This window comes from Liolophura sinensis, chromosome 6, assembly GCF_032854445.1.
Source record: "Liolophura sinensis isolate JHLJ2023 chromosome 6, CUHK_Ljap_v2, whole genome shotgun sequence".
Taxonomy (NCBI): Eukaryota; Metazoa; Mollusca; class Polyplacophora; order Chitonida; family Chitonidae; genus Liolophura; species Liolophura sinensis.
This window is the reverse complement of record NC_088300.1, coordinates 16465920-16481288: the sequence shown is the minus strand read 5'-3', so window position 1 is coordinate 16481288 and position 15369 is coordinate 16465920. Positions and strand designations below refer to the sequence as shown.

At 39.7% G+C, this 15369-nt stretch overlaps 1 protein-coding gene across 1 annotated transcript in view; it reads left to right on the top strand.

Annotated features, from left to right (window-relative positions):
• Positions 1 to 15369, top strand: part of LOC135466946 (neurogenic locus notch homolog protein 1-like) — a 28220-nt gene that overhangs the window by 2326 nt on the left and 10525 nt on the right. The window contains 13 exon segments of the mRNA XM_064744701.1: positions 5564 to 5658; positions 6596 to 6793; positions 7253 to 7397; positions 8083 to 8334; positions 8620 to 8733; positions 9031 to 9144; positions 9837 to 10281; positions 10680 to 10743; positions 10745 to 10834; positions 10836 to 10964; positions 10966 to 11118; positions 12843 to 12959; positions 15227 to 15271. Coding sequence (XP_064600771.1) covers positions 5564 to 5658; positions 6596 to 6793; positions 7253 to 7397; positions 8083 to 8334; positions 8620 to 8733; positions 9031 to 9144; positions 9837 to 10281; positions 10680 to 10743; positions 10745 to 10834; positions 10836 to 10964; positions 10966 to 11118; positions 12843 to 12959; positions 15227 to 15271 — 1961 coding nt within the window.

Here is a 15369-nt window from a genome sequence, read left to right as displayed (position 1 = left end):
GCTGTGTACACACCCCTGACCGACACACTACCCCGCTCCCTACACCCTCACAAACCTGTTCGTCTTGGACAGGTGAACAGCCAGCTCACCTGTACAGTAACATCTTACCTGGACAGATTATGATTCTGTGTTACTCCAAGCTTGGTTTCAGTTGGGGGTTATTATCCATTGTTTACATATTTATCTGTAGGTGTAGTGGATAATCCAGTTTGAACTGTGGAATATGGAGTTTTCTTCAGGTACAGCTTATATCAAAGTAAACACAGGCATACATGCACATGTTCATTGGAAATCTTAAACCTACCTAACTAAACCACCTATTCTAAGTTTTGATGAGGCGTTAAGCAACGATTAGGTGAATAAATAACTGAAAATCATATATATGATATAGACTCTTTATTTGAAATGTTCCAGGTAAGATGCGAAGGATGAGCCCTCTCTTTATTTATTTCATGCATAATTGTCCACAATAAAATAGATACATTATGTGATAAATAGCACTATGATAATAAATGGAAAAATTTTTTCACTTTTTCCATTGTACAAGAGTTTTCGTGAGAGAGGGGGTAGATACGTCTTCCGATTTTAGTCAGGTGATATGTGATGTGGATGTAGTAGTTAGACTTAGGATCACACTGTGCTGTCTCCCAGGGTCAGGCTGGATAACCCTCATCCTCCCTTGCCCCACGGATTCTGGCTCTATCTGCATCATCCTATTAACTCTGAAGGATTTCTCATCAAAATCTGCAGGTTAGGTATTGATCGGAGTTTTACCTGACAACCACAGGTATGATAATCCTCTTGGCCTTCCTCTGGGTACCACATACATGTAGCTATCTTTGCTTGTTTTATCAGTTATAACTTTTTGGTGAAAATTGTAATAAGAAAGCTATTTTAGAAGAAGGTCTCATCTTTATGATAGGAAATTTGTCCTGTCATTTCAAAAATGAAATTGGCAATGGCTTCCTGTCTGGCTGTAAGTGGAAAGGTCTGTCAGCAACCTGCGGATGGTTGTGGGTTTCCCCCGGGCTCTGCCCGGTTTCCTCCCACCATAATGCTGGCTGCCGTCTTATAAGGGAAATATTCTTGAGTATGTGGTAAAACATCAATCCAATAAATAAATAAATAAATTGGCAATGGAGAATAATGTAAAACCCCTCTGTTGAACTGGGAATGCAGAGCAGTTGGAACAAGAAGAACAAAGACAGCATTTCAAGATGTTGTTTAAAACACACATTTGGTATTTTGTATGCTAAGTAGTAAGATAGACCTTAGAGGCTTGTACATGCGTGCTGACAGAATGTAGAGTTCTTGCTAGACTCTTACAGGAGAGAATGGCAGTGAAATGTCAACCTTGCCTCTGTCTTAAACAAACTTCATTTAATTAATGTTTCAGGCCAGGTAAAGACAGACTGGTTGGGTAAACTTTCCCTGCCCATCACCTTGGGAGTCTCTAACAAACGTGGACATTCTGTGGACATAGATGGTCTGTTCCTACACAGTGAACATTCTATCTAATAAAGCTGTACACTTGTTGCCATGCTGCACCATCCTGCGCTATCCTGTTTTATGCCTTGTGGAAAATATATAGAGATTTAATAGCTTGATACTTTTGCTAGTATATACGTTTGCTAGTAGCTTTATGCGGTTGCTAGTAACTTTATACATTTGCTAGTAGCTTCATGCATTTGCTAGTAGCTTTATGAGTTTGCTAGTAGTTTGATGTGGAGGATTATACTAGATATCTAGGGATACCGTCGTGTTGAATGCAAGGATGAGATGACAATGAAATGGATGAAGTTATGTGTATTTTTTGTCTTTCTTGCAATCTGTGGTAAAGACTTGTCCGTATATTTTGCCTGCGTCTCTGGGAATGTAAAGGCCCTACTCATGTGGATGTGGTGAACTGCTTCGGTGGCCTGATTGTTAGATTGTCGGGAAGTTGGAAGATCTGGCATCAAAGCCCTGTCAAATCTTATGTAAGACTTTAAGAATGGTGCTTGTTCCTGGCTTGCTTGGTGCTCAGAGAGGCTAGAGCAAGGAAGAAGGACTGGTTGGCCTAGTGTGAGAATAATACCTGTGTCATGGAGTGTCATGTCAGGTGTCTGTGGTGGCAGCACTTTTTGCAGCATGGACTCACCCTGCCACACACACCTAATGACTCGTCATCGTCATATGACAGAAAAAATCACAATGTACAAATCAAAGCATAGATTAGCATAGCATGGAAATGGAGAAATATTGAAAAGTTGAAAAAACTCCCCTCCTCCCCCACTACTGTTTTTTTTTTAAATGGAAATGGTCATTGTGTCATTGTCTTAAAGGAGACATCCAGACTAGACCTCTGCTATTTGCTGAAGATTTCTAACAAAAATGATCTCTTTGGGAGTATTTACCTACATGCAAATCCTTTGTTTATGAGAAGAAAAAAGTATTGAAATCCACCGGATGAGTCTGTTTAGTCTAACCTGTTCATTGTAGGTGGTCATTATAGCCATGATTATGATTCTGTCACTACATGTATCCTCTTACATTTGTAGAAATCTTGTGTAGCCACTGTTTACAAAGAAGTGACATGGGACTGTTTGAACAATGTACACTTAGCAGTCAGGCATTTTGTCAAGCTCTGGTGGCTATCAATTGTGATGGCGTAATCTGAGCCTCCACTCACATTAGTTTTGATTAACTCAATCATCAAAATGATGTTTTTGTTTTTGCATCTTATATCATAGTGAAATTCTATTCAGTTAGACTTTTCAGTGCTATTAGTGAATGGTTTGTCATTTGCTTAACACTCACTTATTCAAACCAGTAAAAAAGGTAAGCTAGCCCAGTGCAGGCCTTTGGAGTTTTGCTTTCCCATTTTTCGATGAAGTTTATTAGTGTGATTGGAAATGTGAAATCATAAGCGCATTCCAGGACAAGTGACGTCGTAAGTTCTCACCAGAAGCTGTACTAATATTACAAATTAGCCATTTGTGGTGCCAAAATTATCAGGTATAATTTTTGTTATAACTATACGCTATATTTAACACTTTAGCACTGATAGGGAATAATTGGAGAAACAGTCAAAACTCGGTCTGCATATTATGATGATTATGTGTGAATTAGTAACCACTGCGGGAACTGGACCATTTGTGAATGCTCTATAACAAGGTTGGTGATGTCCCACACTGTGGCATTTGTTGTAAGTTAGATGAGTTAGTGTCACCCTTAGATCACCCTACGCGGATGATAGTCGGATCCTATACCCATTATCCGTGGATTGTACACCCCTCTTGGCTGCATGATCGGCATCTTCCTGTGGTCTTACACCCTTTCTTACACCCTTTGCAGATGCTCCGACCCACATCCATGCCACATATATCTTTAGGATAGAGCAGTACTGCACTTCAAGAAGAACTTTTGTAACGTGGCCTTTAAGCATCTTCCGTGACAAATAGTCTGATTATGAAAGTTAGTAAACTTCTGGCTACCAATCTTCAACGTTATGTTTGAAGTTGGGAGACCTGGGATCAAAACTCGGTCAGGTAATACAAAGGACTTCAAAGATGATACTTGTCAACTCCTCTCTTGGCACTCAGCACTGAGAGGTTAGAGCAAGGAAACAGGACTGGTTGGCCCGGTGTCAGTATAATGTAACTGGGTGGGGTGTCATGTCTGGTGTCTTTGGCAGGATACTTCAGTGGTGGCAGTTTTTGGGCGACGTGAACTTGTTATGGCACAAGGGGACACAGTATATGTAAACAAACCTAATGACACCTTGTCATATGACTGAAAGATATAAGTATAAAAATTTAAGTATTATTTAAAATCCCCAAAATGCATATATGCATTCAAGATCATATCACTGCCAAAGGTGAAGCACGAATTGCATGAAATAAAATCACTGGAAGGCAAATGCAAAATTGTAGAAATTAGTTTTAAAAAAGACTATTCAGTTAATGTAGATTGAGATTCTCCGCTGTGATTTATGTGTTTGGTATGACTAGACTTCATGTTTGGTATGACTAGACTTCATGTAAGTAATGGCAGAATACCATCTGTAATCTTAATGTAATTGTGATTTTTCTGGACATCAATTTTGATACCAGTGGAATCTTCCTTCCACAAGATGGTACTGTTGTGATGTGGCTGAAGCACCATTAAGCTCCAAACAAATAACATAAGTAAAAAACATGAGGATATCCTGGACTAGTTTGTTAAGACTCACCTGTGGGCAGGTATAATGGGATTCTGATTAGTACACTCTCCTAGTACACCTGCCGCCGTCTACCTGGTGGTGAGGTGACTAACTTACCTGAGGACACACCTGTTTGTTATGTGTTGTCCTAGGTGTAAGTGTCATCTGAGAAAAAAGAACTCGTTAGAATGCCGCTCACGCTCTCTTTGTGTTAGCACATGGATGATGGGACTACATATATCACAGGTAGACCCTGTTAGTGTCTGCTCTACCTGTACAGGTGTACCTGTTGTGCATATTCACAGGATGCTGATCTGATCTCTCTGTTTCCATAAACAGTTACACTAGGGTTAGACTCGGTTAGAAGAAGCGGAAAATATCCTTGTCAGTAACAAAAATGAATTTAATGATGTATGGTGATGTGGGGAAAAAATATTTTTTGTTATTGTTGAAATGGTCACAACCACTTGTAACTTGAAAATCACAATGCTAATTGATACCATACCATTAAGTATTACATGGTTCAAAATATTCAGAAAACTTTCTGCAAGAATGGAGTTGGTCAAAATGTGTTGGAACAAAGTGTTATATGACAGACATTTGTACAAAGTTTTGTGAATAAAATGCCTAGAATGGGGATTCCTGTCTACACAAGTTGATACCAAGTTGTGTAAATTCCCATCATTTCATGTGCTTATTGACTACCTGTTTGCTTTACATGCCCAACTGTACAGGAGCAGTGACATGCTACTAAAAAGAACACAAGAGTACACCACTTGGGCTGTTTTAGGTGGGAAATGCCCAGTATTGGTTAAGACTGTTCATTTTCATATAGCGCGTAATGTCTTTTACCAAGTCATTTCTAACTACTGATTCTTCTAAATTTGATGACATCTAATCTGCTATTTTTAGCTAATAAACATTTAATTGCAGTGGGAGTACACAATTTCTCACGCTCATTTTATTATCAGTAGTGCTATCAGATGTCTGGTTTAGCTCGTGTGTTTCCCTCGGAGTTCTGCCAGATTTTTTTGACACATGAACCTGACTGATGTTGTCCAAGTGAAATGTTTGTACAGCATGAGGCAGCATTTTGTGTGGATTGTGGCAAGCGGACATTAAAAATTAAACAAAAATGAAACTTTAAAGTAATCTTTTGTTTTGCCAGTCTTAATGTTTTTTATAATTCTCCTGTTTTTCCAGAAATTACTGACGGTGTAAATGTATTTTTAACAGGGACAATTGCTGCGACAGTCTACATTTCCCGCAAATTAGATGATGTTGACTTTCTATACTCTTTCACTCTGCACATAAAACAAAGATTTTAATAAGTATAATTAAAGTAAATAAATAAAAAAATAAATACATTTATGTTTGCAGCTTGTAAAAAAGACAAAGATGACTCTGAACTTATGGAGGTGGCTGAGAAGGAATCGGTCCAGTCTCTAAGGTTTGAGACAGACCATTTTAGGAAGGTGAGTTGGGTGACCAGCTTATGAACAAAGGGATATAAGGTAGAGGCTTTTGTGTGGGTGTTTACCTGGTGTTCAAATATAATTTTAGAGAACTTTTCTGTCTCAGTTGATAAGGAAAAAGATATTGTTTTTGCCATATAGATCTTGTCAATATATATGTTTTGAATGAATAGACCAAGTCATTTGTGCATTTAATATTCTTTTCTTAACCTAAGCTACATGAATATGTCTTTTATAAAATAACCATGTGTGTTTTTCCATTGACTGTATGAAATTGTTTTGAAAAAAAAAATGCTCTAAAAATAATGCCATGAAACAGGTAATTTATGGTATTTTGGAAAGAATTCAGTACAAGTGTTACATTAGAGGCTGAAATTTAAAGCCAGGCGGAATCTGCATTTTCTCAGTGAGCATTTCTCCATTTGCTTGCGGTAGCCTCTAGGCATCATGCTGTAACCTGTGACCTTTAGGGAGTTACTTGGGACTGTTCGCTTAGGCCTGTGTTTGCTGAAGATCTGGAGTGACTTCATTCTGGCGGTTCAGCCCGATCCAGCCCAAACTGGCACATGTGAAATGTCACTTGTTTGAGGATCATGTCTAAGACAACATTTCATAATCCCTTCACTTTTTCTGCTGTGTGCCAGCCTCTTGTTAATGTTACAAAGCCATTATATGCTGTATAAAAGGTTCTATTGACGGAGAATATTAGGGTCAGTCCTACCTACGCATCCATTCTCACTTCATGGCTTTTGTCTGAAACGGGACTTTTTATACGCCCTTTTTGACAGGTCACTTTTCTTGTCCATATTACAATGTTATTTTTCTACCAGTGCTTTTTTTCTTTTCATTGCCCTTTGCATAATTGTAATTTTTTCTCGGTTAAATAAATATTGTCTTGAGATATCAGGAAAACTAAAGCTGTCTTTCATATTTTCAGCCTCTTGATCTTGTCGTCAGTATTTCACAAAGGATGCCAGGTGAGGAAGAGTTGGAAGTTAGCAGGTCAGAGTTGTCTGCTCTTACTTTCCCACGAGGACAGTTGGGTCATGATCAGTGGCTGAGAGTCAAAGTGGAACAGACATTCACAGATGAGAAACACAAAGAGCTGGATAAGGATTATTTTATCTTCGTCAGAGTAAGAACACCTTGTATTGCATTGCATGTAGCAATACAACTCAGTTCTAAATTTTGTGTGACTTTGTCAGTGTTTCCTGTAATTCATAACTTATCAAATACATATCTAGTTTTAAAGGTACGATCTAATATTTTGAACAGTTTCTTAAATCAATATTTTGGTGACATCAGAAATTTATTAAAGGATATATGGATATAAATTATAATAACCTTGTTCACATTACAATTCTTTATCCCACATTTGCATATGTAATGCATTGTCCTTTCTCAGATGAAGAAATGGGACATATGGAACTTTATACATGTATTTGTATCAAATGTGCTATATTTATGTATGCATACTATTTAAATGCATATAAGGTATACAAAATACATAATGATATGTAGATAGAACACGTAGTAGTATTTGTTGCCTGTTTCTGGTAGTTGACAAGAACAGTTTTTCTCTTCTGTTGTTCAGTGGTTCTGTAGTTACGGCTCATTTGGTGAGGACTGTGAAGTGAAATGTAAGGCGGGTCCTTCTGATCACTACACCTGTGACGAGCAGGGAAGGAGGATCTGTCAGCCTGGCTGGACAGGTGTTCTCTGTGACGTCTTGATCTCAGGTACGCAAGCTGTGATCAACATGAGCAAAGCTTATTATAACATAAAAAAGGCTAATATTATGCATGTTCCATTAAAGTGAAAAGAATCTAAATTACTAAGTAATGTTAAGAGCAATGGTTAAATTCTATGGTGGGCTTTGTGCACCATATATCCACTGTTTAGGTACTCTGATGACACATCTTTTAATGTTGGAATAGCCCTTATGACCCAAAAAGGTTACAAGTAAAAGACTTGATGCGAGCCTCTGGTTGTATATGTTGTTGGTCGAAGATTGTCATAGATTGTGGAAAACCGTGTTCACGAAAAATTGGCTTGTTTTTGAAGTTAAAGGAAAAAAAAAGTGATGTGAAGTCACAGTATTTTGCCATTGGCAGTTTGAACCAAAAGCCCACCTTAAAATTTAAATTTAAGTGTATTTAATTTGATTTGTACATATTGTTTTCAGCGGTGTATCTTGCGCCGTTTATTCTAGTTTTGAGCTGTGGTTTCATTAAAAGCTATGCCACGTACATCCCTGAAAGGTTCTTTCTGCAAATGTTTGTACAATTGTTTATATGGATTCCATTTGAAAACTTAATTCAGTCTTACCCCAAGTACTGTATAAGACTGTGTATGTTATAATGTTATATGTACATGTAATTAATAATATTATTTCATGGCTTATTTTGTCTTTACTTGAACCAGAACATAATGATGTTAGCCGAAAGGTTTGGCAATCACACAACCACAATGAACAGGATGAAGGACTAAAATACAAAAGGCCTGTACTGGGACTGGATTCCTGGGATAACCAGCCTGTCCGACAATACCCGCCTAGGCCTGTCCACTACCGGGCCTCTGAGGACAACTGGGGAGAGGATGGAGGGTCACATGACAGTGAACTTCTGGAGGAGTATCGAGCAACAATCCTTGAGAGGCAAAGACGTCAAGCCACAGGTGTGCAGGACTTGTCATGTTACATATTGTTGGTTCTCTTCATTAACTTCTTTCATTTTATACATAAGAAAAAGTAAAAATCAAACAGTACTAAAACAACAACTGCATGTACCATGCATGTAATTCTTTCCTGTGGCATGTGTGAGTTATCCCCCTTTGCAGATTACCTCCCCTTAGATGGGTGTCGGCCTTTTTATGACCTGAAGATTTCTTTGTATTTCACCATTATCATAGATGAAATCACATGATATCACATGAACGCTGATATAAGTGATGGTATTTCAGATCCTTGCCTGAGTGCGCCGTGTAAAAATGAGGCAACGTGCAGCTATGAAGAAGGAGATAAGAATGTCACCTGTATGTGCAAGCCAAAGTACACAGGGGTTTACTGTGAGCTAGGTACGTCGGACAGGTATACTGTAATCACTCAAAATGCATCTTTGGAGGCAATTAGAGACCATTAAATATTACTTTTACTGCTGAAACTGAAATTTGTCCATTAGATTATTCTGAACGAACCTCAGATTCATGTTTGTAAGATCAGTAGAAATCAGGTAAAATGAGTACCTTGGCTAATGTGTGGTTTGCATGACAACTAAGAAGTAAATATGAGATACAAAATTGTGAGTAATCTTTGCTAAGTTGTAAGAAACCAACATTGTATGAATTACATATGTATGGCGCTAACTTCTTCAGGTATCGATGACTGCCAGAGTGGTCCATGTGCAAATGGAGGCACCTGTAGTGATCTGATTGGCTCATTCAAATGTCTGTGTCCTTCTGGCTTCACTGGGGAGACTTGTCAGATTGGTGAGTCAACATTATTGACCAGTCGTCTGTGTCAATCAATATCCTCTGACTGACCGTGAGTGACAATCAAAATACTATGTCAGCTAATTAGAGAACTTGTTATTTGTCGACGCTGACATTTTACCCGAAACTTAAGTAATTGAGCGAACAAGTTTGAACGGGAACATGTTCGGTGGCCACAGTATTCTTTATAGACCTAAACTTAAGGATGAACCGGTGAGTGAGGTGTTTAAAGTTTAAAGTTTGTAAAGGAAATGTCGTGGTCCAAGAATTACTTTGGTCAGTAATGGCATTTTTTGGCATTTTCATTGTTTTGTTACAGGACATTTAAGTTGTTCTAAATACATGTATGTTTCAATATTTGGTTTTACCTGTCTAGGTTTTATTTTAGCAGTTGTGCACAGCAAAGCTAATTTGCAGTGCATCATATTCAAGGAACTCTTAAAGATACCTCTTCACTACATGTGCCCTGCAAATTAAAAATCAAAACGATAAAAGTATGAATTAGGTTCTTTAAAAATGCGTTTTGTGTAATTCTGTTATTGGCATGCAATTAATGCTGAAATAACGGTTCAAAACAGGATTATGCAAAACATTTTTAATGAAAAAATTATGTATAATTGTTTCTGAATGCTAAGTGCAATAACATAGTGCCAGTTGTTCTGAAATATGAAATGTTATTAAATTTTCAGATATTGACGAATGTGAAAGTCGACCGTGTCAGAATGGAGCGTCGTGTCGTGAGGGTGCCCCCGGTAAGTTTGTCTGCGACTGCAAGGCGGGATTCTCTGGTAACCTGTGTCAGAGAGACATAAACGAGTGTTCACTGCTCAGCCATGTGAGAATGGGGCAAGTTGTGAGGATCTGGCAGGGGGATTACACCTGTACATGTCTTCAGGGATTCACAGGTGTAAATTGTGAGGTTGACATTGATGAGTGCCTGTTCCAACCCATGTCTTACTCAGGCACCTGCACCCAAGGGCGTCCCGGTTCTTACCAGTGCGAGTGCCCCAAGGGTTTCTTCGGAGAGCAGTGTGGAGGGGATATAGATGAGTGTTTTCCTAACCCATGTGCTAGAGGGGCGCTGTGTGGAGGGTACCCCCGGTACGTTCATCTGTCAATGTCCTGTGGGCTATGAGGGTGAATTATGCGAGATTGACAAAGATGAGTGTGAAATCTTTCCCCTGTCAGAATGGAGGAAGCTGCAGTAATGCTGTACCTGGAAGATTTACTGTATGTGCTCCACAGGCTTTACAGGGCAGCGGTGTGAAACAGACATCAACGAGTGTGCTAAAAACCCCTGTAGAAATGGTCGCTGTGTGGAGGGGGCACCTGGCTCATTCCGTTGCGGAGTGCAAGGCAGGATACACTGGAATTATTTGCGACACGGATTATAGACGAGTGTCAAGAGACGCCCCTGTCGAAATGGGGGTACATGTCGCCAGGGTCCCCCTGGGGACATTTGTTTGCACCTGCAGGCCAGGATTTAGCGGTGGAGGACATGTCAGGGTGAGGTAGATTACTGCGCATCACAGCCGTGCCGCAATGGAGGCAGCTGCCTGCAGAAACCGACCTGCAGCCTACACCTGCAACTGTGTGACCTGGCTACACTGGCCGCAACTGTGACATCGACATAGATGAGTGTGAGTCCCGTCCATGTTATAATGGGGCCACCTGTGATGAAGGTGAGCCTTGGTACCTTCTTCTGCAGGTGTGCCAATGGTTTTAACGGTACTCAGTGTCGAACGGATATTAACGAGTGTGACTCTTCACCTTGTCGTAACGGTGGTCTCTGTAGTCAGGGACCACCTGGTACGTAACACCTGCCTCTGTCGCGATGGCTACTCAGGTCCAAACTGTGGCGAAGATATTAACGAAGTGGATCCCAATCCATGTAAGAATGGTGGGAGATGTAGCCAGCCTCGCCCTGGCGTATACAGGTGCTCCTGCCCAGCCGGTTCCGAGGGAGCAAGTGTGAGATAGAAAATCAATGCCTGTCAGTCGGAGCCGTGTCGTAATGGAGGCCCTGTAATCGGCAGCCAGGTGGAAGCTTCACCTGCACTTGTCCTATAGGAGTGGTCAGGTAAACAGTGCCAGACAGATGTTAATGAGTGCATACCTAAATCCGTAGTGAAAATGATGGCATCTGTACTCAAGGGAGGCAATTTGGCAACTTCACCTGCGCATGTCAAGTGGCTACCAGGGGGTACTCTGCGGTATAGGTAAGTAAAACTATCAGTTAGCTAGGGTGTTATAAGAATTTATTTCAACATCTCTGTAGTGTTTGATTTGTTTACTTCAGCATTAAAGCCATCATTCAAGTGAAAAAAAATCTCTTGATCATAGCCTTAAACACCATTTCAATTAATCAATCAGTGATTGGTCTCCAAATCTTGACACCCACAGTCCATTTGAAATGTCAAAATGTTATGTATTAATCTAAATTTTCGTGCTTTTGTGATTTTGATTTAATGAATTGGAAAGTTTTTTCAAGTTCTAAGGTCAAGGCCTGATTAGACTGTTCTTGATTCCTTACTTTTTGCTTGCAGATGTGAATGAGTGTGACAGTAATCCCTGCATGAACGGAGGAACCTGTTGTAGAAGGGGACCCCAGGCTCGTACATATGTCGCTGTCCTCGAGGGGTTCCTCAGGTGACAGTTGTGAACTTGGTAAGTTACATGATGTGCAAGAGTGACATTTGGCAAGGTCACTTATGCTGGCCAAAGCTTAGCCCTGTTCTGTGTGACAATGTGCCTTATGGCATGGTATAGGTCATTCTTCCCATTTAAATGTCTGGTGGTATATAGAATATAGAAATCTAATTAAACAATATTTGATGTAAACTTTCGCAGATATTCTGTTGGTAATTTTAGCACATATGTATCCAGTAATTTTATCACATATGTATCCAGGTTAAGAGATGGGCTTGCAGCCTTATCATACTGTACTTTATTTTGTACTAGGATATCACTGTCTTGTCATAATGACGTAAGTGGAAATCCTGTGTATGACACATGGCCGTCCACCCATTCAGTACTTTATAAAATGAATGTGGCTGATTTGATCAGATTTCTGTTTTTTTCTATAGCAACCAACTGAAATTTAGGATGTTTTAAACAGCTGCTTTTTAACGTGATCAGACTGTTTTTCAGTTACATCTGTATACCTCCCTTGTGGTCATTTCAGGGGGGGGGGGGGTGCAGTACTTTTAAGAACATTATCAAATAGCATGCTTCACAAGGTAACAAAGTTAAGGGATGCAGCCCTTTTTGCAGCGCCTTTGTGATCTAAGTCAGTCTTCCCAGCTCTTGACACATTTTGGCTACATGCTCATATCCAGCTCAAGGTCCCACAGTTTTTGGTGTTAACTCTAATTTTGAGAGGTAGATATCTAGCACTGTACAGATTTCCTATGCCAGCTGCACAGTAAACCTTACTGCTGGCACTACAAATAAACCATTCTTGACTTTTTGACCCAATCACACATCCTCAAGTTTTATAAGTAGTTTTTAAAGATTTTGTAACTTGACATGGTATAAAGCTATGGAAATCATGCATTGATTCAAATCTTCACATGCTTACCCATTTAAACATCTCTATCAAGAGGAGATACTTGTCCTTGTAATCGTATATCTTGCTTTGATAATACCTACAAACAATGTGTGAATATTATCTTTGGCCTGATGCCTGTTTTCAGATACTGATGAGTGTGCCTCTGGTCCGTGCTTCAATGGCGCCGTCTGTTTGGAAGGAGAACCTGGAGAATTCAGCTGTGTCTGCTTGGAAGGTTTTTACGGGGAATTCTGTCAGAGTGGTCAGTGAAGTTTTTTTTACATACTTTTTGGTCTTAATTTTTTTTCTAGGTATACAGTAAGTATCCCAGAATTTTTTATGACATAAAATTTCCCAGGAGATTTCCAAAAACTTAATACATCAGGGTTATTAGCTGGGGAAAAATTCCATGAAATTATAGGTGATTGACTATATTTATATCATCCTAGGCAGATGTAGAAACTTATGCACATAAGTTATTTCAAATTTCTGGCCTGAATCTACATTGATAGATGAGAACAAAGCATGTTTTTTTGTCTTGTTACATGTATGCTGAAAACAGTAAACACAAGTCCCTATGTAATAATGAATGATAAGTAGATCTGTACTGCGAATTTTAATAAACAGGTATATAGCATTTTACTGTAAATGGGTATTTACACTGCACACCCGTCATGTGGGAAGCTCTGCCAGCTAGCTGCCGATGATCTTGGGTTTCCTTCCACCATAATGCTAACCGCTGTCATATAAGTGAAATATTCTTGAGCTCGGTGTAAAACTCTAATCAAATAAATGTTAGCACTGCAGTTACATGTACAGTCATGGAAAAAATTATTAGACCACCCTTGCTTTCTCCCATTTCTTGTTCATTTTAATACCTTGCACAACTGAAGGAACATTTGTTTGGGCAAAGAAAGTGATGAAAACAGAAATAGTTCATAAGGGTTTTATTTAAGAGGTGATATCTATCAGTTCTCTATGACTTTCTTGACAATGACCAAAATCACTTAAGTTCATACATCTGTAGATGTGGCAACTGTATTCTCAAAAACATTTTGGCATTTCATTTTTTCTCCTGTCTCCTAGTCACGTAGTCACATGACTCTCAGTCTCATACGGGAGTTAGTACTTGATTGCATGCCCATTGTTTTTGATGACTGCAGCCATGCACCTTGGCATGCTCTCCACCAGTTTGTTACATTGCCCTGCAGTCACAGCAGCCCATTCCTGTTGCAAAAATTCGAACAAATTTGCTTTGTTTTTGGGCTTGTGGTTCTCCATTTTGAACTTGATAATATTCCACAGGTTTTCAATTGGATTCAGATCAGGTGACTGAGCAGGCCAATTCATGGTTCGAATGTTCCGGTTCTCTATCCAGGTTTTAACTGACCTTGCCGTGTGGCAAGGGGCATTGTCTTGTTGGAAAATCCAGTCATTCGAGCCAGGAAAGAGTTTAGCAGCTGATGGAAGAAGACTGTTTTCAAGAGTAGCTCTGTATGTGACTTGGTTCATTCTCCCTTCACACAACTGCATCTGTCCTGTTCCACCCATACTGAAACAACCCCAGATCATCACTGATCCACCCCCATGCTTTACAGTAGGAGCAAGGCAGTCTGGTTTGTAGGCTTCCCCAGGCTTCCTCCTAACCAGTAAGTTGGCTGGAGTAGGCATCAACTCAAAATTGGATTCATCACTGAAGAGAACTTTAGCCCAATCATCAACAGTCCAATTCTTGTGATCCCTCGCAAAACGCAAGCGGGCCTTCCGCTGCCTCTCGTTGATGAAGGGCTTCTTCCGTGCCCTGTGCGACTTTAGACCAGCTTCAAGAAGTCGGTTTCGAACTGTTCTTGCTGAACAAGTCACATTTGTTGACAATGCCCACTCATTTCTAAGGTCTCTGGAGGTCTGACGACGATTCTTGATACAGGACCGGATGAGTGCTTGGTCATCTCGTGGGGTAGAAAGACGTTTCCTGCCTCGACCAGCTAGCAGTTTTGTAGTACCATGTTCGGCTTGCTTTTTCTTGGTGTAATGAACTGCTGTCTTAGAGATCTTCAGTTTTTTGGCCACTCGTCGCTCGCTCAATCCAGTATCCAGCTGTGCCAAGATGGCTGCCTTTCTGGCTCCACATAATTCTTTCGTTTTAGGCATTATGGGAGCTGACAACTACCGAGTTGTGCTGCGTCTTAATATATAAACAAGAGACCCCTATTTATGTAAGCCTACATGTAAACAGGAAACCACTCTTTATGTAAGTCTGCATGTAAATGGAAAGCATGAAAATTGCCTCGCATACACCCTAGGAATACAACTGACCTTAAAGCATATCAAATACGACAAAGTATTATGGAATCAGCTGGATTTTTGTCGTATTCATTGTAATCTTCGGTTATACACCTTTAGGGTTGCCAGGCATTAAAATGAACAAGAAACCAAAGAAAATATGAGTGGTCTAATAATTTTTTCCATGACTGTATAATGCATACTGACAGTTTCACTGAAATAAATTCTTTTTTTTATGTTTTCCAGAGCTTTTTGTGTCACAAGAAATGTTTTAATGGAGGAACATGCATTGTAAGTAATTACATGTATTTCTATATGTCAATGTTATGGTCAGTGAAATACCTTAACCTAGCTGTCCATTTGGTTCATTGGTTTGAATGCCAGCATAT